Below are 24,686 nucleotides of genomic sequence, written 5' to 3' on the forward strand. Positions count from 1 at the left end.
TAATAACCTCCGAGTCTACACAGGACATGCCATAGATTTAATGCCAAAGTAAGGCAATGTGTATCACCTGCAAGTGACAGACCAACAGTATTCAAGTTTAAGTACTGACTGGGTGTTGAACATGACAGTTTTGGTTGGTTGTGATTGCACCAAACAAGTTTTTTTCAAGGAGACACAGAATTTTATTATCATTTGCATAAGTCAACAGGCAAAACTGCCTTTTTGTTATACATGGACATATTAAGATATTAAAGTTCACTCAAGCCTTTCTACAAAATGTGGTTTTTTTTGTTGCATTTTGTACATCATATCATTATTATTATTACTGTTGTCATTAATTTGTAAAATTTTCTCATGTTCACACGGTTAGATATATGGGAACACTCAAAAATAAAAATATTAAAAGGCAAGCATTCTGAGAAATAAAGAGTGAGTCTATGGGAATGGGAGGAGTAAAAAAAGTAAAAGAAAAAAAAGGGGAAAAAATCACTCCACCTTTTAGGACTTAGGTCAGGTTTCGCAACTGTAAATGCATTTGCAGGTCAGGAAATTGTAGTGTGTAAAACACTTTTTTTGTAAGAATTCTTTGTATTTGGATTTACACAACTTAAAGTTGTTTAATTATAGCCAAGGGTATTCACAGGATAATCACAGAATAATAAGGATGTCACAGAGGGGCAGGATTTTAATTAAAGGAGGTAAGGTGGTGAATGAGGAGCACTCTGAGCTGGCTGATGTGCTTATAGAGGATGGGGTGATCAAGGCAGTGGGATCCGAGCTGCAGGTGCCGGAGAGCGGGACTCGGGTGCTGAATGCAAGCGGGAAACTGTTGCTGCCTGGAGGAATCGACACACACACACATATGGAGCTGGAGTTCATGGGCACTGTGGCAGTGGATGATTTCTGCTCAGGGACCAAGGTAACAGAGTCTTTTCCTTTTAACATAAGGATAACTAAAGCTACAAAAAAAAAAGAAAGAAGTTCCACTCTCTCTCTCCGGTCACTTTAATAGGAACATCCGTTCCCTGCGCAGACATGCAACTTGCTTGTTGGTCAATCCCTTGGCAACAAGTCATACATTTCAGTTAGATTACAATAATGTGAACTTTGTGACATTGACCATGGCATGTTTGTTAATGCCAGATACTTATTTGACAATTTTAGAAGCTCTCGATCCCCTGGGATTTTTCAGTTTTTTTCACAACAGTTTTTAGAGTTGGGGAATAAATAAATAAATAAATATGCAATTCTCCAAGCAGCAACATGATGTTGATGAAAGAGGAAAATGGGCTAGGGAATCATTTTTACAGTGTAGCTTAAAGAAAGCCTATGCTTAGCAGAAAAGAATTGCCAAATATTGAAAAAAAAATTGGAAAAATTTTAACTAATGTGGCAAACTTGGTGTTATAATAATAATATTAATATTAATAATAATGGCAGCACGGTGACGTATTGGTTAACAATGTGGCCTCACACATCCAGGGTCCAAGTTTGATTCCTGTGGGTCTGTCTGCATGGAGTTTGCATGTTCTCTAAGTGCTTCGTGGGTTTCTTCCAGATACTCTGGTTTTCTCCCACAGTCCAAAGACATGCAAATTAGGCTAAGTGTCACTTCCAAAAAGACCGTTGTGTGTGTGTGTGTGTGTGTGTGTGTGTGTGAGAGAGAGAGAGAGAGAGAGAGAGAGTGTGAGCACCCTGAAATGTCTAGAGCGTACCCTGTCTTGTTTTTGAAGTCTGGGATTGGCTCTAGACCTCCCCCTGTCCCTGTAGGACAAGCAGTATAAAAAAATGAATGAAAGAGTAAATGAATGATTATTATTATTATTATTATTATTATTATTATATTTTTAAAGGTTTGTTGACTTTATAAAAATTACAGTGTAAAAATAAGAGTAGACATGCAAAATGGAGAACATTTATATAATCTTTATAAATTTGTAAAACTGATGATTTGAGTATTTTTTTAATAACTTCAGTATGGCATAATCTATTTTTAAATTTAATGATAAAAAAACAATCGTGGCATCTAACCGACAAAGAAATAATTTCTTTGTCTTTAGCCATTAGAATAACATTTTTGGCTTTTAATAACATTGTGGACACTGAATTATTTGATTTAAGATGAATAATTTCATAAAAGCCCAAAGGTTAATGGGTTTATTGGACGTGTGCATCTATTGCTTGATAATGGTCTTGTAGATATTTCACTTTGTAAAATGTTGCTTCATTTTTCATACCTACAGTAGAACACAAAGTAATGTAGTTGTCTTAAAGTCTTGTGGATCTTTTGAGACTTGAGGTCTTAATGGATTTAATGACTCAGCTGATTGTCATCTCTTTATTAATTAGATTATTTTTTCTATCTGGGATTTGTAAAGTTATCACTAATTACTGTAATATAAATATTATTGTGATATTTAAAATATCAAATGATACAAATCTAAAATAATAGCTGATCAGTTTTAATGTAACAAGCGATATTATTATTGTATTTCAGGTTGAATCCCACGTACATGTCTGTCTGTTAATAAGACTCTCAGTTCGGGTGTTTTAAACGCCGTCACCTCGTCGTGTTGCTCTAACGACCCGTGTTTTATCTCATAGTGGCGCTTTACATTAATTAGCACTACGGGTTCGGAACATATGAGTCAAACTGGTTTTAAACTAGCCGCAAGTGGAAATAAACGTACAATGATTTGTCAATACATCTTTAAAGATTCAGTTTTTCAAAGTTACACACCTGTTTCTGGAGTAAGCTGTACGGTGTAGCGCGTTTGTTTGTTTTTCCGTGCGGATTTTGTGAACGCGTTAAACTATCGCGTTGATTGGATCTGTTGAGTGACGCGTAGGGTCACGCCCACCTCAAGGGACCCCCCCCCCCCCCCCCCCCAAAGGAAAAAAAAAAAAAATGATAAAAATACAATCACCTTCAGGTGAACATTAACAATGTAAAGAAGATAGAAGTAAAAAGAGGAAAAGAAAAAAAATCTATTAAAGTAAGGGGGTATGTTGCTTAAAATAAAGGGTTAATAAATTATTACATAATAATAATAATAATAATAATAATAATAATAATAATAAAGTAAAAGCAAGGAAAGCTATCTAAACCTAATCAGAGTCAATAGAAATAGTTTTTTTTTATACATTTCCAAAAACCTGACACATTTATTATTGCTAGTCAAACAAAAAGACGTGAGCAGTGAGTCAATCTCAATCAGAAAATGTGAAAGAATGGGAATTGATCCCATACATTTGTATGAAGAATTTGCCAAACAAAATAAAAAAGTTGAAAATATATTGTTTAGATTTGTTGGCAAGGTAATAACAAATAATATATTTTAAGCTAAAAGAATGTGCAAAGACAAGGGGGTTTGTTTAAATGAGAATACAAAACAAACCAAAACTTCTGAACAAACTCACAAGAAAAATAATAATGTATTAAGGTTTCATCTTCGTTGCCACAAAATGTGCAGGTACTAGGAATATCAACATATTTGGTAACAGTTAACAGGATATATTTTATGCAATATTTTATAGTAGACTTTAAAAGTGCTGTATTCGTCTGAAAACGAGCTGGCTGACGCGCTGACGTCATCTGGCACGTTACTGCTCATAGCGTCCCGTCTTCTATACATTTTAAAGCCGTTTATGGTGCAGATTTAACTTCAGGCAAATATCAAAGGACTGACAAAGTTTCATGAAATTTTGTCAAGCCAGGTTTGTGTGATGCTGTAACTAAATCAGTGCAGGCAGAAAGACATACAGACAGACATACAGAGATACAGACATACAGAGATACAGACAGACATACTGAGATACAGACAGACATACAGAGATACAGACAGACATACAGAGATACAGACATACAGAGATACAGACAGAGATACAGACAGACAGAGACACAGACAGACAGACAGAGACACAGACAGACAGAGATACAGACATGCAGAGATACAGACATGCAGAGATACAGACAGACAGACAGAGATACAGACATGCAGAGATACAGACAGAGATACAGACAGACAGACAGAGATACAGACAGACAGACAGAGATACAGACATACAGAGATACAGACAGACAGACAGAGATACAGACATACAGAGATACAGACAGACAGACAGAGATACAGACATGCAAAGATACATACAGAAATACAGAGATACAGACAGACAGACAGAGATACAGACATGCAGAGATACAGACATGCAGACAGAGATACAGACAGACAGACAGAGATACAGACATACAGAGATACCGACAGACAGACAGAGATACAGAAATACAGACATGCAAAGATACATACAGAAATACAGAGATACAGACAGAGATGCAGACATATAGATATACAGACAGGCATACAGCGATACAGACAGACATACAGCGATACAGACAGACATACAGAGATACAGACAGACATACAGATACAGTATACAGACATACAGAGATACAGACAGAGATACAGACAGAGATACAGACAAACATACATTGAGATACAGACAGACAGACATACTGTACGGAGATACAGACAGAAAGAAAATTTTCTGACAAGATATAATTAAAAGAACGTGCTCTGACATATGTACAGACAACACCTTTTTTTATTTATATAGATAAATGTAATTATTTGTAAATAAAATGCATTCGGAGCATACGATTTGAAGTTGAGTTGAGGTTCACAAACTTTTCCAATCGTCATATATATTATGAATACTACATTGTTGTGTAAATGTTCATGTGAATGATTTATGAACTAATTAGCCTAAAAATTTAAAAATGAGTTATTGTACAGTTTTTTGTACACTTTTTTTTATGAATCTCCCTAAATTACGAGGCTGAGTGACCAAACGTTTTGCTCTATTTGCAGGCCGCTGTAGCGGGTGGAACCACCATGATTCTCGATTTTGTCATCCCTCAAAAAGGAGGATCTCTGCTTGAGGCGTATGACAGATGGAGGAGGATTGCTGATGCAAAAGTGTGCTGTGACTATTCCCTCCATGTCGCTGTTACCTGGTGGGACGATAGCGTACGTAACTAAATACACATTACACTGTTAATTTCAGTATTTTTAGTCTGATCACTAGCAAGAAATCGGTATTAATTTCATCACAAGGCAGGAGGCATGTTTGTGGCATATTTGGCAAATCCTTAAAATCAACGGCTTTAATAGTATTTCTATCATTTAGATACATTATTACAAATAATTGGAAATTCTGCTGTGGGAAGATATATGTTTAAAATATGGTGAAGAGAATTTAAAGGAAGAGATTAAAGTATTTAAGCTGGGTTTCATGTTTAAAAAATATAAAAAAAATTATTTGTTTTTTTGTAAATGCATCATAAATCAAAATATAGACAACATATAGACAAAGACATTTTCTGGACCACAATGTAACCATTGTATTATTAATAAAAGTGTAATTAATCCATAAATAATTAAGCAGTTGATTAATTTTAGGTAAAACGAGAGATGGAGACTCTTGTTCGAGGGAGAGGGGTAAACTCCTTCAAGACATTTATGGCGTATAAAGATTTGTTCATGCTGCGTGATGATGAGCTCTATGCAGTTTTCTCTCACTGTAAAAACATCGGAGCCATCGCACAAGTCCACGCTGAGAACGGAGATCTGATTGCAGAGGTAAGGAGCAAAAAATTGCACACAAGGCTGGGTTTCAAAGCCATAAATCCAAAAGTTCAAATTCAGCTTGCTTCTAATCAGTTGTTAATGGGGGTCGTGAAAGCAAAGGGTGAATCATTAACTTCTCGATGAGGAAACTTTGTCGTTGTCAGGGAGTTAAATGAATTTGACTTCAAATTTACACAGAACTTTGAACTTTGATATATACTGTAAATAAATAAGTGCTTTGTCAGCAGTTAAGTTTATACTATTGCCTGTTAGAGGGAGTCTGTTGAGCTTTTAGGAAGACCCAAGCTCCATATTTCAATTGTAGATGTGCTCTTTAAATTGTCACTACAATATTTCTCATTTTTCACAAGACTTCTATAAAACAAATGTTTTTGTCTGGAATCTAGATATTCAAAAATTTATTTTATTTGTTATAAGCAAAAAGTTCTTTCTTGAATTTTTTTTTTTCACTTTATATATTTCCAGCTCTTTTAAATGTGTCTTTGTGTATGTGATAAATCATTACCTATAATTCATGTTTGGTGATATTTAAAGTATTTATAAACTTTTGAATTGAAAATTACCAACTTTTACTATGTAAAAGTTAAATTATTAAAATAGTGATGCAGATAGAAAGGGAAATTATATTATATTATAACTATAGCCAAACATTTTTTATTTATTATTAGAAAAATCTATGCTTTTCTAAGAATTTGGACATAGAACTTTATGTTGTTTAAAAATATATTACATCACAATTCTTGCAATAAGAAAAAACCCTACAGGAGAAAGAATGATTCCTGAAGGTTATGATGTTTTGTATGATGGCAGAGTATAAGTGGTATAAGTAAATCATATGCAACATATGATTTACTTATATTCAGAAGTATAAATTTAAAATCTATCTATCTATCTATCTATCTATCTATCTATCTATCTATCTATCTATCTATCTATCTATCTATCTATCTATCTGTATATGTTTATTTCCTTAAAGATGTGTACATTTTGCTCATGTCATGTAAGTCAGAAGAAATTTAAACAAGTAATGAGGACATGTATTTGCAAACCACACAAACAGATATCTGTGTTATTTGCTTAGGCAAGATAAAAAAAAAATTAAGAGCACAAAAAAAAAAAAAACTCTGATGTTGCCAGGATAGACTCTGGATCCACTGTGACCCTGACCATACTAAATGAGTTACTAAGGATCTTTAAGATACTGAAATGATATATAGGAATTCCTTTAATTATTGTTAACTTTAATTACAAAATATTTGCTGACAGACATTTGCAGCTTTAATACATGTAAATGTAAATGTACAGTCATTATAAATGTACAGTTGTTACATTAGATTGTTAAGTAAACCTACCATACAAGTGAACTTTGGAAATCTACGATAATAAATACCTGGACATAAAGAATGGAGAGGGTGAATCACAATTATATTTAACACATTTAACAAAACCACTGGAGGGCAGCAAATGTGTATTTATGGGGAGGTTATAAACCAGTCCAATAAAACCCTTCAATTAAAGACATATCAAAATCTCAAAATGGCTCAGTGTTGCAGTACATGTAAGTCCTGCGTTTTATGTTTCACAAGAATAAAATGTAACACATAGATACTGATGAAAATGAATAATTAGTTACCAGTCCTAACCACCAGAGGCAGTCATCAAAGAACTTTTCCAGCAGTTACTAAGGTGGTTTTAATTTATTTGTCATTGCATTGGGAGCAACCTTGTTTGTTTTCCAACTGTGTTTAAGTCATTATATATAATTTTGCTCTGAAGAATTCAATATTACATTAAAGATTCCACGTTTTGCCACATAAACCGTATGTTTTCCGAGTGCTTCTAGGGGACCAGGAGAATGCTTTCTTTGGGAATCACTGGACCCGAGGGCCATGAACTTTGTCGCCCTGAGGAGGTGGAATCAGAGGCCACACAGCGTGCCATCACCATCGCCAATACTGTTAACTGCCCTCTGTATGTGGTTCACGTCATGAGCAAATCTGCTGCAAAAGTGGTGGCTACCGCTCGCAGGAATGGTAGGTGGCTGATATTACATTTAAATAAAAAATGCAAGACTAAAATCAACATATAAATATAAATAAAATGTCACATACTGTAATTGACAATATTTGTTTTGTTTATGTCTAATATAGGATACTTTTGAATGAATTGCTGATCTGAAGTCTGATAATTGAAACGTTCAAATACAAAATCAAGTGTAAATGGACCCTTTTAAGATATATAGTAAAGCAGAACTACATTGGATAAAATTGCTTTATCTTGTTGAAACATGCTCCAACAGGGCGAGTGGTGTTTGGTGAGCCCATAGCCGCTGGCCTTGGTACTGATGGTTCTCATTACTGGCACAAGGACTGGGCACATGCTGCAAGTTTTGTTATGGGACCCCCGCTTAGGCCAGACCCCAGCACACCTGGTTACCTCATGGACCTCCTCGCTAAGTACACACAGCACCTTCCCAGAGCACAGTTACTTTAGACAATTATTGCGTTCTTATAAATAATCCTTACTGCTTGTGATTCAGTACACATCGTCTTACCAGGCATCATCAATAAAAAAAAGTAATGAATCACAAATGTCTGTTAAAATATCTACAAAGACTTCTAATTAATGAATATTATTGGATATTTTTAGTGATGATCTGAGTGTAACTGGGACTGATAACTGCACGTTTTCCACTTGCCAAAAAGCCCTGGGTAAAGATGACTTCACGAAAATTCCTAATGGTGTTAACGGTGTGGAGGACCGCATGTCTGTCATCTGGGAGAAAGGAGTGGTCAGTCATCTGCATCTTAATATTCTATAAATCCTTTAACATCTGCTTCTATTTATTCTATTAATATTCTCCCTCTTTCTATTTTATACATATATATAAACATACGCTGTATGGCCATAACATTGCACTAACACTGCATAACATTAACACAGCATATCATTAACACTGATTATCAATTACATGGTGACAGAATCATGCACACCCAAGGCTCACCCATCCACACAGGTACTAAAGGTCAGCTCTTCCAGTCTAATAACACAGAAAAGCCACTCACTCATGCACTCACTGTCTATAATGTTTTTTCCTGTATACAGGTTCGGGGAGGGGGGGTTGGAGCCTATACCAAGAAACTTATGGCACAGGGCAGGGTACACCATGGATGGGGTGCCAATACATCGCAGAGCACACACACACACACTCACACTCTACAGACAATTTGGGAATGCCAAACAGTGTTAACCACTTAGCCACCGTGCCCATGATGGAAAGGAACCAGAATCCCTAATGCCCCACAGTCCACCATGCATGGGGCCCAGCAGGAAAAGATCCCAAGCCCTCCAAATTATTTAGATTCCAATCTGATTGAGCATCTATGAGACGTGCCGGAAAAACTAGTCTGATCCACAGAGGCACCATCCTACAACACACAGCACTGAAAATGCTACCAATGTCCTGGTGCCAGACACCAAAGCACACCCCAGAGGCCCTTTGCAGCCACTACCTATGCATAATTTTGTTTTTTAAGTCCTAAGCATTAGCCGCCAGTGTCAGCACTTTGTAACAACCAAAAATATTCTGCCATGGGAGAGTCTTCAGAAAAAAAGCTTTACACTTTGATGTTTACAGAATGTGGAACATGACTGAAAAAGCTGTGTGCCATGCGGATTTGCAGGTGAAGTGGTATGACAAACTGCTGCACTCTGTATTGTTTGCTGGTGATATAAACCATTTTTGTTTGTACAAATCATTCTTTAAATAAGAAAAAAAACCATATTATAGCATTCTTAAATTTGCTCCTTGTTTCAGCATTGTAACGTTCGTTTATATTATTAAAGTAGCTTGTGGAAGGAGAAACTAGCCAGCTAGCAAGCTGTGCATGATGGCAGACGCAGACGGTGCTAATATTGTTGACCTGCTTAAGGCAAAACCATTTTGTATTAGAATTAAACGCCAGGACAGACCAATGCCCAATATTGATCTGGTGCAAAAATCAGGAAAAAATAACAGGTCTTTTCAGCTTCCCTGGTATGACAAGCTGAACTGGCTGACTGGAAGTGCTGTGACAAAGAAAATGTACTCTTAACCATGCGTCTTGACGAAACCTTCTCTGGGAATGGGATGTGTTTGGTCAAACAAGGGTTTTGGGATCTGGGTAACTTTGACAGGGCATACATAAGGCATGAAAAGTTTGAAAATTGATGTGACTTTCTTGCTTGGCCGTCAGGAGCTGGCATTCAGGGGGCATGATGAGAGTAGTGAATCAGCAAATAAGGGGAATTACAGGGAATTTACAGAAACATTAGCTAAATATGACACTGTCTTGGCCATGCAATTCATGGCCAAGTCATCAGCTGTGTTTTTGGGATGTCCCAATCAATCCAAAATGACTTGATCTCTGTTCTCGCAGCCACTGTTTCTGATCATATAAGAGGTAAAATTTAGACTTCCCTTTTTTTTGCATGGCAGGTTGAAGTTTTAAACGAGACCATGCAGGGCTATAGTTTTAGAGAAAAACTTGAAGCACAAACCTACGATGGGGCTGCTGTCTTTGCTTCATCCCTAAATGGCCTACAGGCCAAAGTTAAAGTAATAGCCCCTAGTGCATTGCTATGCACACTGACTGAACCTGGTGTTGTCCCAGGGTGCTAAATGCTTGCCTAAATCAAGAATATTTTTCTGCATTTTCTCTGGGTTCACCACAGTTTTTTCAAAGTCCACAAAAAGGATGTCTTTTCTTGAGTCTGCATGGTCTTTAAGATTGCCCAGAAACGCTCCTACTCTATGGAATTTTACATCACTGATAGTGAGCACTGTGGCAAACAATTATGATGGCCTCCTGCAGACTTTTGACAAGATTACCCAGGATGAGAGCATGGATGATGACACATTAGATGCTGCCAAAGGCTTCATAATGAAACTGGAGGATTTTGAGTTTGTGTTCATGTTGTACACATATGAACAAATATTCTCTGAGACAGATGTTGTCTTTGATATTGTCCAGCGAAGGGCTGTGGATGTTCATTACTGCAAAAAAATAATTGGGTCTCTCCTTGCTTTTGTCAAGGAGAAGAGGTCAGCGGAGGCTTATCAAGCAGTTTATTCAAAAGCAGCAAATCTCACATCAGACCCCCGAGATGAACCTATTAGAAAGCGCCGTCTGACACAATTACAGGATCCACAGGACCGCTACAGAAATTTGTACATGGCCATCCTAGGCAATCTCATAAAGCAGATTTCTCAGCGTTTTTCAAATTTGGAAAGCATGAGCTTCTTAGAATTAGTCAATCCAGGGAAATTTGATGAAATGAGACAAGTGTTTCCAGAGGAGGCATTTAAATGGTGAGCTGAAAAGGTATGGCCATTTCTTTGACTCAGGGAGACTGAGATCTGAACTTCATATAATAATTTGTATTATTATAAATTGTTAAGAAATTGCAACATTTAAAATGTTTATGGACACTACAGATTTTTTGCTTTTTGTGCTTTTATCAAAAACCAATTTAAGCTAAATTTTTACAGGTCATATGCTTCTACATGATTATACTCATATAGAAATATTGATAACTTGCATTTTAAATTATTATTGTTTGAAGCAAGACAGTATAACTGAAAATGGCCTTTTTGGGTGTACATATGTAATCATCTCTCCAAAGTGGCTAAGGTTAGCAACTTGAAATTTTTAGGGAAACAAGATTGGTTACTTTCATGTTGCATACATTTCAGAAGTAGCTTCGTTTGCACACAATTTTTTGTATTATATGTATGACATAAAGTGATAAATACGGCTCCAATACCGTGTTTTGGCCGTCGGGACTTGGGGCAGGTTGATTTCATGTGCAGGCAATTTATTTTTTCTTTACAGTTGCTTTATAAACAAAATAGGACTGACAATTAATATTTTTGTTTATATAGCACTCTTAATAGTGGGTAAACTATAAAGTGGCTGTAGAACACAGATGCATATAACTGGAAAGTCTGCGACAAAATAGGTGCTCCATTAATTCAGAAATCCTTGCATGAAAGGTGAAAAGGAGAAAAGGTAGGAATAGGTATGAGGCTAGAACACAGGAGAGCTGTAGAAGGCTTGCATGGGTGGCATACTTGCACTTTATCACAACAGTATCAGGGCATTTTGGTGCCTTTAAGGGAGCGGAAGGTCATAAACTGCCATGGAATGCAGAACATTATGTTCCTCTGAGTCTACAAATAGAGAGAACAGGGTCACTTTCACAAGTGTGTAACTACTCACCTGTATAGTGTTCAGGAGCTCTTTTATACTCTGCCACTTTTTCCAGAAAGGTGAGCACTGATACTGCATTAGCCATGCCAAGTTGTGCCTGTCCTGCTATGCGAAACAGAGCTGTCAATTCAGCACCATGCCAGCAGTTGTATGAGGAGTGTGCCATTCTCTCTGTGCCAGGTAAGAAGAACTGCCACCAGAGCCTCCTAAGCTGTGAGCCATCTGCTGGTGAGGCCCACAGTGCATGGCTCCTGGCCAGGCTTCCCATGTCTGCTTTCCTTTACTATGCTCCGGCATGGTGCTTTACCTGGAAGCAGAGAAATCCTGTACTGACAGGAACCAGCGGGTTATGCAGATGTTGATGTCCTAAGCCTTCACCATCCACTGCAGGGAAGCATGGTCTTATGCCCACTTAATGCATGTTTTTGTTCAGTTGGATTGAGTCTTTAAATGCACAGGATTTATTGTTGTTCCCTTGGGAGGATGCTGACTCCATAACCTCTGTGTGCACTGCCAACAGATGCCCCAGGTTAAGGTTTCTCAAGAGAGAAGAATGGTGTGGGCATGTTTCAGGGCCTGGAATGGCTGCTTGGCACTCTCCATCCACCTCACTTGATCTGTCAGTCCTTTCCAACTGAGAAGAGAGAAACTACAGAGGAAAAAGTTGGAACAAACATTAATACTGTACTGTAGTATTCTGTTGTCCCCAAAAAGTCACAAACCATGTCAAGTCAATAACCCAGATATTGCGCCTTGGCCAACCTCAAATGAGATTTCTTGGGGTTTTCTTGGGGTTTGTGGTGAGATCTGCCTTTCAGAGCTCATCGTGCATATTAAAGTACATAAAAGTAAAAAGAGTAAAAGATAAGTATGCTCCTGTTAATATGTGGTGGAGAGAAAGGTGTAGCCCAAACCAAGGAGACTGAATGGGAAAGCTGGTTTTTCCAGTAGCTGATGGTGGGGCTGAATGCAGTCTTGGGTTTAACCTCTGGATTGAGTAGTTCCTTCCAATATCTATTTCTCAGGTCCATGGTGGAGATAAAGCAGGCTTTCCCCAGTTGATCTTTTAAATGATTTAGTCATGGACTTCTCCAGTATGTTTTTCTCCTGTAGGTTCTAACTCCAGGTCCTGGAATATATTGGGAGACAGTAGCAAGGGCGGAGGCAACCTGGCTTAGCTTAATCCAAGCTAAAGTATACTGTACAGTACCTGAGCCTACCCTCCTTATGTTGGTGCTATGTTGTACGTATGTCTGCCATTCAAATGTTAATTTACAGTACAGCTTGCATTTGGGGGAAGCAGGAGTACCCGATGACTAGGCTAAAATTCTCTGGACTGGGCTGTTGTTACATGAGTAGTAACAAGCATTCTGGACCTAAAGTCAGTTTGTGTCCTGGCTGCTTTAATCAGATATCCAAATGCACATGTGAAAAACGGAGAGCCTCACACATGATTTGTGAGCCCACTTCCCAATATGATTTTTATTTAGTGCAGAAGGATATGTATGAAGGTTGATGGAGACTTGCGGGATAAGAGCGACACTCTCATAATGTTTACATTTGCTTTCCTCAGCATAACGGCAAAATGGATGAAAATCGATTTGTGGCAGTCACCAGCAGCAACGCAGCCAAAATCTTCAACCTCTATCCACAGAAAGGGAGGATTGCCAAAGGCTCTGATGCAGACCTGGTCATTTGGGACCCAAATGCTACAAGGTAAATGTGTATTGGAGAAATTAAATTATTCAGAAGGCACTTACAATGGTTTTGAAGCCACGATCTTTACTAACACCTTGTAATGATGATGAAGTAACAAACTAAAAGGCTCACATTCATCATTCTCAACTACAAAATCTTTACTGTTATTTTTACCCTTTACTGTATAGTATAGTATCATTTCTCTCAGCTATTAGGTGTTATTTTTTCATTATGTGTAAGTTATGAATTAAAACGTGACTCAGTTCAACAGTTAATGTGACTATGGTAAGACAGCAAGCACAACCACAAAAACAATCGAAATATACCAACAGCAACAGTAACATCAACATGATTACAAACAATAACAACAGCAAGAATGGCAGGAAATATAACATTAAGATGGAGGTACACCACTAATAAGAATATAGTAGCTTAACAATAAAACAATAGGTTTATATAAGCAACACTAACACAAAAATTAGAAGAATATGGCAGTAAATAAACAACATAACACCAAACACATAGCAGAAATATCAATATAACACTAATAAAACAAGTATATACAGCAACAAAAATAGAATGTAACGACAATAAGAATATAAACAACAGCATAAATAAATAGGAACAACTGACATATATTGTAACAACTGCAATGATAACAATGACAGCATCAACAAAACATCAAAAAGATTATAACAGCGATAACAAGAAGGGACCAGCAAAAACAACACCACTCATAATATTCAAAATTAAAATATGCAAATATATATATATATATATATATATATATATATATATATATATATATATATATATATATATATATAATACAACAGCGATTAAGAACAATAATTTACTTTTTTGTAATGTGACTATACAGAAGCAGCTATAAAAACAACACCTAAAATACACTTGCTGAATTTGCATTGAAAAAAATGGGGAAAAAAGAAATCAGAGCTGGTTTTACTATTGTGTTTAATAGTAAAAATAATAGCATTTTCACACACATAATACAAAGAAAACAGCTGAGAGAAACAGCTGTGTGGCCACAATAAAACCACTGTGAGACTAATGGGGAGTCGATTTGCTACGGAGCATAAAGATTGGGTTTTTGCAATAATGTAAAACATTAGGTGTGCCGGGGTAAGAAGTGAAGCGCATGAAGGCTATGCACCCATCATGGTAGCACAAGGAATCATTTTCACGCATAAACTGGACACCACATTGCACAACATAATCAAAGCTAAAGGAGGCTGAATGAAATTATTGTGCAATTATTATTGTGTAATTATTCATAATTATTGTGGTATTGTGGTTTCCTCCCCCAGTCCAAAGACATGTAGATTAGGCTAATTGATGTTCCCAAATTTCCATAGTTGTGTGAATAAGTGTGAGAGTGTGTGTATGTGTATGTACCCTGTGCTGGATTGGGATCAGGTCCAGGACGTACCCCCCTCATGTCCTGGGATAGGCTCCAGGCCCCCCATGACCCTGTATACAGGATAAACTGGTATAGACGAAAAGAAAAAAAAACTTCTTAGCTCCCCAATGTCAATGTGACCCATGAACAGTTTGGAACCAGTACATTAAGGTTATGAAGGAGAACATGAAGGATAAGAGAAAACGAAAATAATGCATGAAGAAAAATAACTTGCACAGACAGAAATAGAGTGTGGAAACATTTATAGTGGAAATCATCCTTTAATAAATCACTTCTTATATGTAAACAGAGAAGTGAATCTCTTATTGTGCAATACAGAAGCACGGGTTTAGACCAGATTCCTCTTTGCTGATGACAAATCATGTTGGTTTACTACAGTGTTGTCACTAAACCCTGTGACGTAAAGCAGACTGTGTGTGTCGATTTGGCAAAACTGTAGACCCATAAATGGTAGTGCATCGAGAGCTCGCTGTCTTTCTCTATTTGTTTTGCTTTCTCTCATACAAATCTTTGTAATTCAGAACCTTCATCTCCCCTTTAACGTGCATAACATTTTAAAAATCGTCAGGGTTTTTAGTGTTAAGCGGGGAAAAAACATAGTTTTTACATACAAATGTCTTGACAAATGCTAATCTATTACACACTCCTGACATTAATGTATGTGGACATCTGAACTTAGCAAAGTGCTATGAGGACATTCTGACAAACTAATGGCATGCCCATTGGGCCAGCAAAAGGCCACAGCGTGCCAGTGAAGGACAGCGTCTGAGCAGAACACAACACCAATCAGGTACCAAATAGCACAAACTGAGCATTTGTGTAAGAGTTGCATCACACACACATTTCCTGTGACCTCGAGATGACCAAATACTAAACTGCTTTGCTTCGGCAGTGAATAGATGGAATCTGTCATGCCATATAAGGACACAAAGGCCTTCAGCTTTTGGACAATATTAAAACACTATATAATAATCTACAGGCTGGGGTGTACCATTTCCTAATTCAATTTTTATGTATTTTTTATTTTTTTTTAGAAGAAACAGTATTGATCAATACAGTGGTGCTGAAAGTGACCTGAAAATTGGTTAATTTAATTATTTAATGTGTTTAATTTTATCAATTTTTTTATTTACCTTTAATTGGATGATTCATAATATTATTTATAGGCATAATAATAAACACACAACTACTATAGTCTACAAATACACTTACAGTACTGTGCAAAAGTCCCGAGCCATTCCTCATTTCTTCATATTTTGCTTCCAAAGAGTTCGACTTTCTTGCATTTTTTTTTTTTTTTAATGTGGTGCTGAGGAATAGTTCTCCATGATTTTTTTCAGATGATCAGTCTGGTGATCAGTATACCAGTGATGCTGAATGCTGTTATTGGAACAAATGAGAGGGGAAATGAGGTTGCTGCTGAGGTTGTTACATAAACAACCAATTCTTTTATTGTGTCTTTAGGCACTTCGCAGCCTGTCGCAGTAAAACATTTGTTCCTATTTCTTTAATTTAATTAACATCAATTAATTTTATTTAATTTAAATTTAACATGAAGAAATTAGTATATATTCCATTTTAGTCTTTTTGAGTCCAAAAGTTTTTTGGCACATTTTTTTTTCTTTTTCGGTACAAACTTTGTTAGCATTACATGATTATAAATACATAAGTATTACAGCAAAATTCCAAATATCAATATTGGAGCATAAATAGCAAATATGGAGCATATTTTAATCAAAGTGCAATTGCACCAGTTGTTTACTTTGTAATATTATGTGAGTATTAATGCTTCTTATAGTATTTTTTAAATGTAGATATGTTTCTGTATTCTACACCAGTTATGTGCATATGCCTAGGACTTTTGCACAGTTCAATAATTTATTAAATTATTATTATTATTACCATTGTAACAGTGTATTTTATTATTATTATTATTAGTAGTAGTAGTAGTAGTAGAACTATTATTATTATTATTATTATTATTAATAATAATAATAATATTAATAATAATAATAATAATAATAATAATAATAATAATAAATGTTACAATTAACAATCTCTGTTAAAGTACATGGCATGATAGTAAAATAAAAAAAAATAACTGAAGTGATCAGATCAGACAAATAAGTTAGTTGCTAGTAAGGAAGTTAATACAAAAACTAACAAACAAATAATTACATAACCTTAATGAATTACTTTTTTAACTGTAATTCTTCCATAGATACAAATACATTTAATTATTAGAAATGTTTTTTTTTTTTTGTGAACTTAGGGCTTTTATAACCCATAAACCTATCTGATTAAGCCAAATGATTTTTGGTTTCTTTTACTGATGGTTTCGTCAACTAAAAGAGAACTGAAACAGATGTAGTTTACAATAATATCACAGTTCTTAAAATTTTAAATTTCTTAGTCATTATTTATAGAATATTTACAGTACTTCTGTTTTTTAAGCAATCATTATATACAGTAAAACATACTGTATAAACCGCAGCTTCTAAAGCAAGCCTACTTCCAGATTCTCAAAGTCATTAATCAGGCCCTTTTTCTGCTTCCTTGTTATCGAGTTGCGCATTTTAATGTGGGTGTCTTGTTAAAAAGCGGTATTTGTCATCTTTATGTGAGAAGCTCATTATGTCCTTCACAACAGACAATCCACAGCTGGGTGACATTTTGTTCCAGCCACAGCACTGAACCACGTCAAACTCCCTGCAATGTGCTGATGAGGCATTTCTTTAAAAAAAAAAAAAGGCTTGCACACCAGCACACCAAATTTAGAAAAGTTTTTTTTAGATCATAGTTTGCGTAATACTTAGATTTATACTGCATTACTATTAGTTAACCTAACTGATTTATTCTACTCCTACATACAGTAAATATTAAAGGCTTTTAAATACTACCTTTTCCAAATTTTGTAGTGATGCAGTCCAAAAAAAAATGCACTGCTTTTTACTTTAAACTGCTTAAAGATTCATGAGCGTAATTTCATGACCTTTACAGTGGATGTGCTATTGCTGGTTCCTAGAGGAAAGTCCCAAACTCTCAACCACTCATTTGTATAAATGAGTTTAATGTAAGACGATGGCATTTGACAAATGATGTAAATCTATGTGATGGGTTTGTAAAACATCTTGATAGACAGTACTTAGAAATAATGCAAATATTATTAAGATGACAAATGAGTGTTTATTCTGCTTTCTGTTGCAAAGACAATCACTTACAGTAATATTCAATTCAATTCAAGTTACTGGTGATGCTCAGAAGGGTCCCAAGGTGCTGAAGAATATAAGAAAGTAAGAATTTCTCAGTGTGTGAATACGTTCTTTTTAAGAAAAAGGATTACCCACAGTTATCTCACCATAGAGCACATAGTCTATGAAGAAGCGTCACCAGGTGCGAATCAACTTTATATTTTTGCTCCATCAGAGAAGCTATTAATAATAGTAGCTAAATGGCATTCAATGGATGAAGTTGTTTCTTCGACAAGTACAGTATTATTGAGGGTTAAGTATGCTTTCACACCGGTTTTCTTTACCCTGCGGACGGATCAGTCATTATCCAGCAGATGTTCCTTACTGTGTGACCCTGTTTTTGTGTCTATAGTTTTACCTGGTATTATAAATAGCGAAGTTATGTGGGGGTCAGTTAGTCCTCCTGGCCCTGATATTACTTCAGACATGATCGCACTAGAATGCCAATTGTTTTCTTATTAGCAGCACTGATTCATAGCATCTGACAACTGTGTAGGATGGATTCAGTCATTATTGCGTGTTAGCTCTATATAAGACACATAAGTCATCAGTAATGAATAACAAAAACATGCCTCTATCTCATCTCACTAATGGGGACCAAGTTCATTTAACTATCTTAAAGTAGATCATGTATCATTAGAAAGGATGTACTAGTAAGTGTTATCTAAAACGGAAATAAACAAAACTTTGTAAACCAATCCTATTCTCAGTGAACCCAAAGTGTAAAAACACTCTGTTTGTATATATAATGTTAATTAGTGTATTGTAAATTAACGCTATTGGTGTTATTACAGTATTTTATTTAAACAATATTATATATATAGAAATTATATTTTAAAACTATAACAAAAAGTAGTTTTGGGAAGATATACCGCTTCCATTCTTCCCCAATTTCTTTACATTTTATCCCAACTAAAAGTAATGCTTTTTACAAATATTGTGACTTATTTTCGGTAAATTTTAGACCAAAAATTATTCACTTTTGGGAAGGACCAGAACAAGTAATATTGATTTGCATTATTAGAACTGGAAGAGCCTAAATGGACAAAAAGAGCTGGCAGAAATAATAAAAAAAAGGTTTGTCCAGCCAAATATTCTCGAAGACACTAAGCTTGTTATCCTCCACTGAAATTCGTCCAATTAGTCACTGATATTGTTTTTATCTTTTGAACTCCCCTGTAAAGTCTTGAAATTACCGTAAGCCCTGAGTCCATTGTGTCTGCACTAATAAAAAATTTTAATAGATCATGATCAGAAGCTTCTGGTTCCCGTGTTATAGAATGTTTGATATAAAGTCCAGCCTGAAGAAATCAGAAAAAAACACTATTGTTTAAATTGTATGTTTCTTGTTGTATCCGAAATGTCAATTAAAGAAGGTACAATATGAAGTAAGGTCTGTCTGATCTGCCCGTCAAATAAATTTATATTGCATTTATTTGGAGTAAAGTCGAGATCATAGGGGCACCATCTCAATATCTTTATATCTTCTATTAAGTTATTTTTTTTTAACAATTTTACCCATATTTTAAGAGAGAGATTGATCCATTTATTACCTTTTTTGTTGCAAATCCTTTGTTAGTTTTTTTTTTTTTTATCCCCTAACTGTCCTTGTATTGGAATTGCCCCTGAAATGTTTTGTTCAATTTCTTTCCATCTTGCTTGATAATTCAAATTGCATAAAAAAATTAAGGTTTTTAGTTGAGCTGCTATGTATTAGCCCATTTCTTCCCCAATTGAAGTGTTTGGAATCCTTGAAATGTAATGTGATATTAATCTATCCTATTCATTAAACTGCCTTCCTTTTAATTTAATTGAAATAGTCTGAAATAAGTATAATACTCTAGGCAAAATGTTAATTTGAATAAAATTGGAGATTCAAAGTTTAGAATTGGGAGTATCTTTTTGTTTAGCAGGTTAAAATTAAGCGCATTCAAAATTGTTAGTTATTTTTGGAATATTTATTGCTAAATATTTTATATAATTTAGATCTTCATTTTGATTTAGATTAGATCTAATATACACTATTGGGTTTAATTTAAAAAGGCTGCCTCATTAAGCAGTGATTTAGGAATATAAGCTGTTGTGTGGTAACAACCAGACATTTAGTGCATCCAATGACATAATCTGTATATTTACATTACTGTAATATACAGCAGTTTTGGAGTTCTTGATCCTCATTTTTTCCCCCTATAATCTTTTTTTTAGTGCAACACATGATGAGAACTGTGCAACACATTTCTCGGTTGTGTAATTCTGATTAGGCATTGCAAAGCATGAAAAACCAATGTGATGTAATTTCACTACCGTTCAAGTCATACCGGGACAATGCACATGCATCATACTGCCCACCAGATCATTCGCACATTACATGAAGTTATTGCCAAATCCCTGGTACAGTCCTGACCTCGCTCCAGGCCATTTCCATACAGTATGTTAAAAAAATTAGTGAACGGTTATCATTTAAGACGTGAAGCAGGTAGTCCAATGAGAAAACTTTCTTCCTTGATGGCATCAAAGCATGAGTGAAACGCTGTTCTGTTATTCCGCACAATCAAAAGTTTGACTTAAACACACCATTTTAACTACAAGAGATGTTAATCATACCAAATCTGCCATTTGTATCAGCTCTGGCAATTTCTAAATTATCATAGACATTCATGGATCTTCACCCACAGTACGTTCTTGTGGCGCATACTGTACGTCACAAACCTGTTACCAAAATTTCTCAAATGTACATTCCAGGGTGATTTCAGCTAAGACACACCACCAGGCTGTGGATTCTAACATCTTCGAGGGCATGGAGTGCCACGGCGTTCCTCTGGTGACCATCTCCGGAGGCAGAGTGGTGTATGAAAATGGTCGTGTGTTGGCTCAGCCTGGGACAGGCAGGTTTATTCCTAGAAAGCCCTACTCTGATTTTGTGTACAAGAGAATAAGACAAAGGGATGAGGTGAGATTTCGTGCTTGCTTTGATCATGAACTTATTTCATATTTAAAGAGATATTACAAACTTAATTTGTATAGCTATATATCTATAAAACATTGCATTTCCTTACTTTGAGCTTCAGTATTTTGTGATGTACATTATGTGCCATGCTTTGAATTTCAGGTTGGGAAGCCCAGTGCCGTGGCCAGGACACCCTATAAAGGAGCAATTATTTCTACAACAAAATAAAATTTCTACTGAAGTTTAAAGACAATCATTGCTGAGAACTTGCCATGTAACCCAAAAAAAACTTAGATTTAAAGATTTTAAAATTGACATACAGTACAGTTTAAAAGTCAAGATAAAAAGTGTTGGCCTGTGTAAATTGTATACTGCTGAAAGTTGGTTAATGATTTTTTTTAAATGTTATGCAGATAATACAAAAAATGTGTTAAATGTGCTAAAGAAGCTACTTCTTAAGTTTATGCAACATGGAAGTGACCAATCTTGATTCCCTTAAACTTTTTAGGTTGTTAACTTCAGCCGTTTTTTTTTTTTTTTTTTTTTTTTTTAGAGATTTCTTTTTGAGTATTGATATTAAAATTAATGTGAGCTTCTAGAAGCATATGACCTATAAAAATTGTTTCCTAAATCAAAGCATTCCGTTTTTTTGGTAAAAGCTTTAAAAGCAAAAAATCTGTAGTGTCTGTAACCATGTCAAATTTATGTTACAATATCTTAACAATTTAGCATTTTAGAATAATACACTTTTTAAGGTTTCTGTCTTTCCATATAAAATCTAAACTTGGCCAAGTTTCATTTGAATAACAATTAAGATCATTCAAGATTTTAATTGAAAGAAGAAAAAAAAAACACTACGGACACAAAAGTAAAAAAAAAAAAAAAAAGTACATAAAATTGTATTTAGCAAGTGTCTTTCTTTGTATCTGATAAATGTTTTTGCATATTCACAAAAAAAAAAAAAAAACAACCAAGGCATGGATCATGAAATAAACATTAAGTATTATAAAAACATGGTCTTATATGATCCTATCTGAAGATTTACTTTTTTAGTACCAATAGATAGCATGTTTTAGCGGTAAGCAATATATAACATAAGAGGGAGTGCTGTTGTGTTGGTTATCAGTGCGGAGGCGATGCAGTCATAGTCAAAGTGCTGAAGACATTAAAGCTGTGCTGATATTTATTACAGCACAACCTCGAGTGTGATATTGCTTTTATACAACTTCCAACTTATTACCAAGAGATTATGAATTGTTTTTTGCTAAAAGTTTGCCCGTGGCTGGTTATTTTGTGTGTTGTTTTGGCATGTAGCTACTGACCTACTTTCACCCATGTTGTGACAGACAGTTAGTGTAATTAACGATTATAGACCACATGTGACATGGGAGTGAAACATATAGCAGAACATTCCCGTGCTGTAACCGGCCATTATCATCACTCGCGGAATTTTTCTCAACCATTCAGAATACTAGGTCGGAAGTAATAAGATTTAGAATTAAGACGTTAATGACTAACGCTGTGTACTCTATGTTCTGATTAAATCAATCTGATTGTATCTGATCATACACTATCATGGTATCAGTACAAGGCAATGAGCATGCTCAGATAGTTACACGATATCAATATCAGTACATCTGATATAGAATGCATGACTGTGTGCGTCAAGATATAGTGTGAGAAATCAAATTCTTTTTATATTTCGTCTGCCTTCATCAGTCTATTTTCAGCAGATCCCCACTGGCTCAGCACTGACTGAGATACACACACACACATACACACACACTATGAATCACCTCTATGATTCATAGAAACCTACAGACACGAATTGCTGTTTATTGGATCCTCAACAAAAACGCAACTCGTAAGACTATCTGACACCGGTTGTTGCAACGGCTTGTGATTTATAATTTCATCCTTTTGTCTTTATGTAAACAAGAAGAGGTTGCTTTGCTGCAACACACAATAACATTATTCCTTATTGATTTTGGTGCCAAGTGGCTGTGCCAGATACTGAGCAAGTGTTTCATCATATTTTGTCGTGTTCCTTTAGGTAATGCCGTAGATGCAAGTTTTCACCTCTTTGCTGCATTTTCTGTCTTTATCTGGGCCAGGCTTCATTTTTAATATGTTTTAATTATTAAAAGATGCAGGCTAGGGTACCTCAAAGTGTTCATTTATTCATCATAAATCTTATGATTTCTTTTTTTTGTGAAAAAGCAAAAATGATTGAATTGTACTGAAACTAACAAAACAATATTTGTGTTAAATTGTACACTGGTGGCCAAAAGTATTAACACAACATGCTATTATTATTATTATTATTATCATTATTATTATAGCTCTTCCTGTACACAAACAGGTGATTTAACTAATTTGGCGATTTCACAGAAATAGCCTTTTATGCAATAAAAAACATTTGCCCCCTTTCCTGAATTTTTTTCCCATATCTGTCACTCCTGAGAATTTTAATATTAAACAAAGATAACCCAAGTAAACACAAAATGCAGTTATTAAATGATTTTTTTTTCAGTTATTAAGGGGAAAAAAGTAGTCCAAAACTACTTGGCCCTATGTGAAAAAGTAATTGCTCCCTTGCTAAATCAAAAATGAAGTGTTCACCACAGTTCCACGGTTTCTCTGTTTGTCGATAATGTCTCTCTCAGTGGTTCGCTGGCGTCCCTAAGACTTACTGTGGCAAGGCTTTGTAATCTGTTCCAAGCTGATACACACAAGTTAATTATTTTGTTTCCTATTTGTTTGGATCATGTTGTTTTCCTAGATCTTTACTAGTAGTCAGGCCCGGGTGTGGGAGGTGAAATTTACCTCAGCTTTCCACAAATCACACTTAATAATAAAATGATAATGAAATCACTATTTAAAAACTGCATCTTGTGTTTATTTGCGTTAACTCTGTGTAATATTAACATTAGTTTGGTGATCTCAGTAACACACTATAAGTGTCACAAATTTCAAAATTTCAGGCAAATACTTTTTCATGGCACCGTATCTGACTGAAGAGTTGTACTAATTAACTTGAAAATGAATGGAAACCTGGCTATGTGACAATAGTATTCAGATTTTAAAAGAAATGGCCTCTAGACCTCATTCCGACATAAATCTTTTGGACAATGATGAAGAAGGCAGAAGCAGACCAACACCGTCTTCTAGACATGATCTTCAGGAACAAATCAAGCAGACATGGATTAAGCGAATGAAACCAGAGTACTGCAGATGTCTTTTGACTCTATGTCAAGTGGGAATTTCTTTTTAAATAAAGGACTTCATACTAAATGTTGATTTTTCTGTGGATATTTAGCCTACTTGTGTAAAATGACCAATTTATTTTTATTACCGTGTTTGTCATTATAAAAGAAAATGTCATTAAATTTCACTTTTGTCCCTATACTTTTGCTCACCAGTGTAACTACCAAACAAAACAGTTTCTTT

General features: G+C 35.4%; 1 protein-coding gene across 1 annotated transcript; it reads left to right on the forward strand.

Moving 5' to 3' along the window:
* The first annotated feature begins 396 nt into the window (after positions 1-396).
* On the forward strand, positions 397-24,614 carry dpys (dihydropyrimidinase). Its single transcript, XM_053488315.1, has 9 exons — positions 397-919; positions 4,869-5,027; positions 5,460-5,639; positions 7,492-7,681; positions 7,948-8,104; positions 8,298-8,439; positions 13,473-13,615; positions 21,032-21,239; positions 21,399-24,614. The coding sequence occupies exons 1-9, from the start codon at positions 665-667 to the stop codon at positions 21,462-21,464; spliced, it is 1,500 nt and encodes a 499-aa protein (XP_053344290.1). The 5' UTR covers positions 397-664; the 3' UTR covers positions 21,465-24,614.
* Positions 24,615-24,686: the final 72 nt, after the last annotated feature.

Source organism: Clarias gariepinus, chromosome 26 (assembly GCF_024256425.1).
Source record: "Clarias gariepinus isolate MV-2021 ecotype Netherlands chromosome 26, CGAR_prim_01v2, whole genome shotgun sequence".
NCBI classification, from domain to species: domain Eukaryota; kingdom Metazoa; phylum Chordata; class Actinopteri; order Siluriformes; family Clariidae; genus Clarias; species Clarias gariepinus.

Coding starts and splice junctions, on each gene's coding strand:
- dpys (XM_053488315.1), top strand. CDS start 665: ATGTCACAGAGGGGCAGGATTTTAATTAAAGGAGGTAAGGTGGTGAAT. Junction 8,105..8,297: donor CTCATGGACCTCCTCGCTAA/GTACACACAGCA, acceptor GGATATTTTTAG/TGATGATCTGAGTGTAACTG. Junction 21,240..21,398: donor GAATAAGACAAAGGGATGAG/GTGAGATTTCGT, acceptor TTTGAATTTCAG/GTTGGGAAGCCCAGTGCCGT.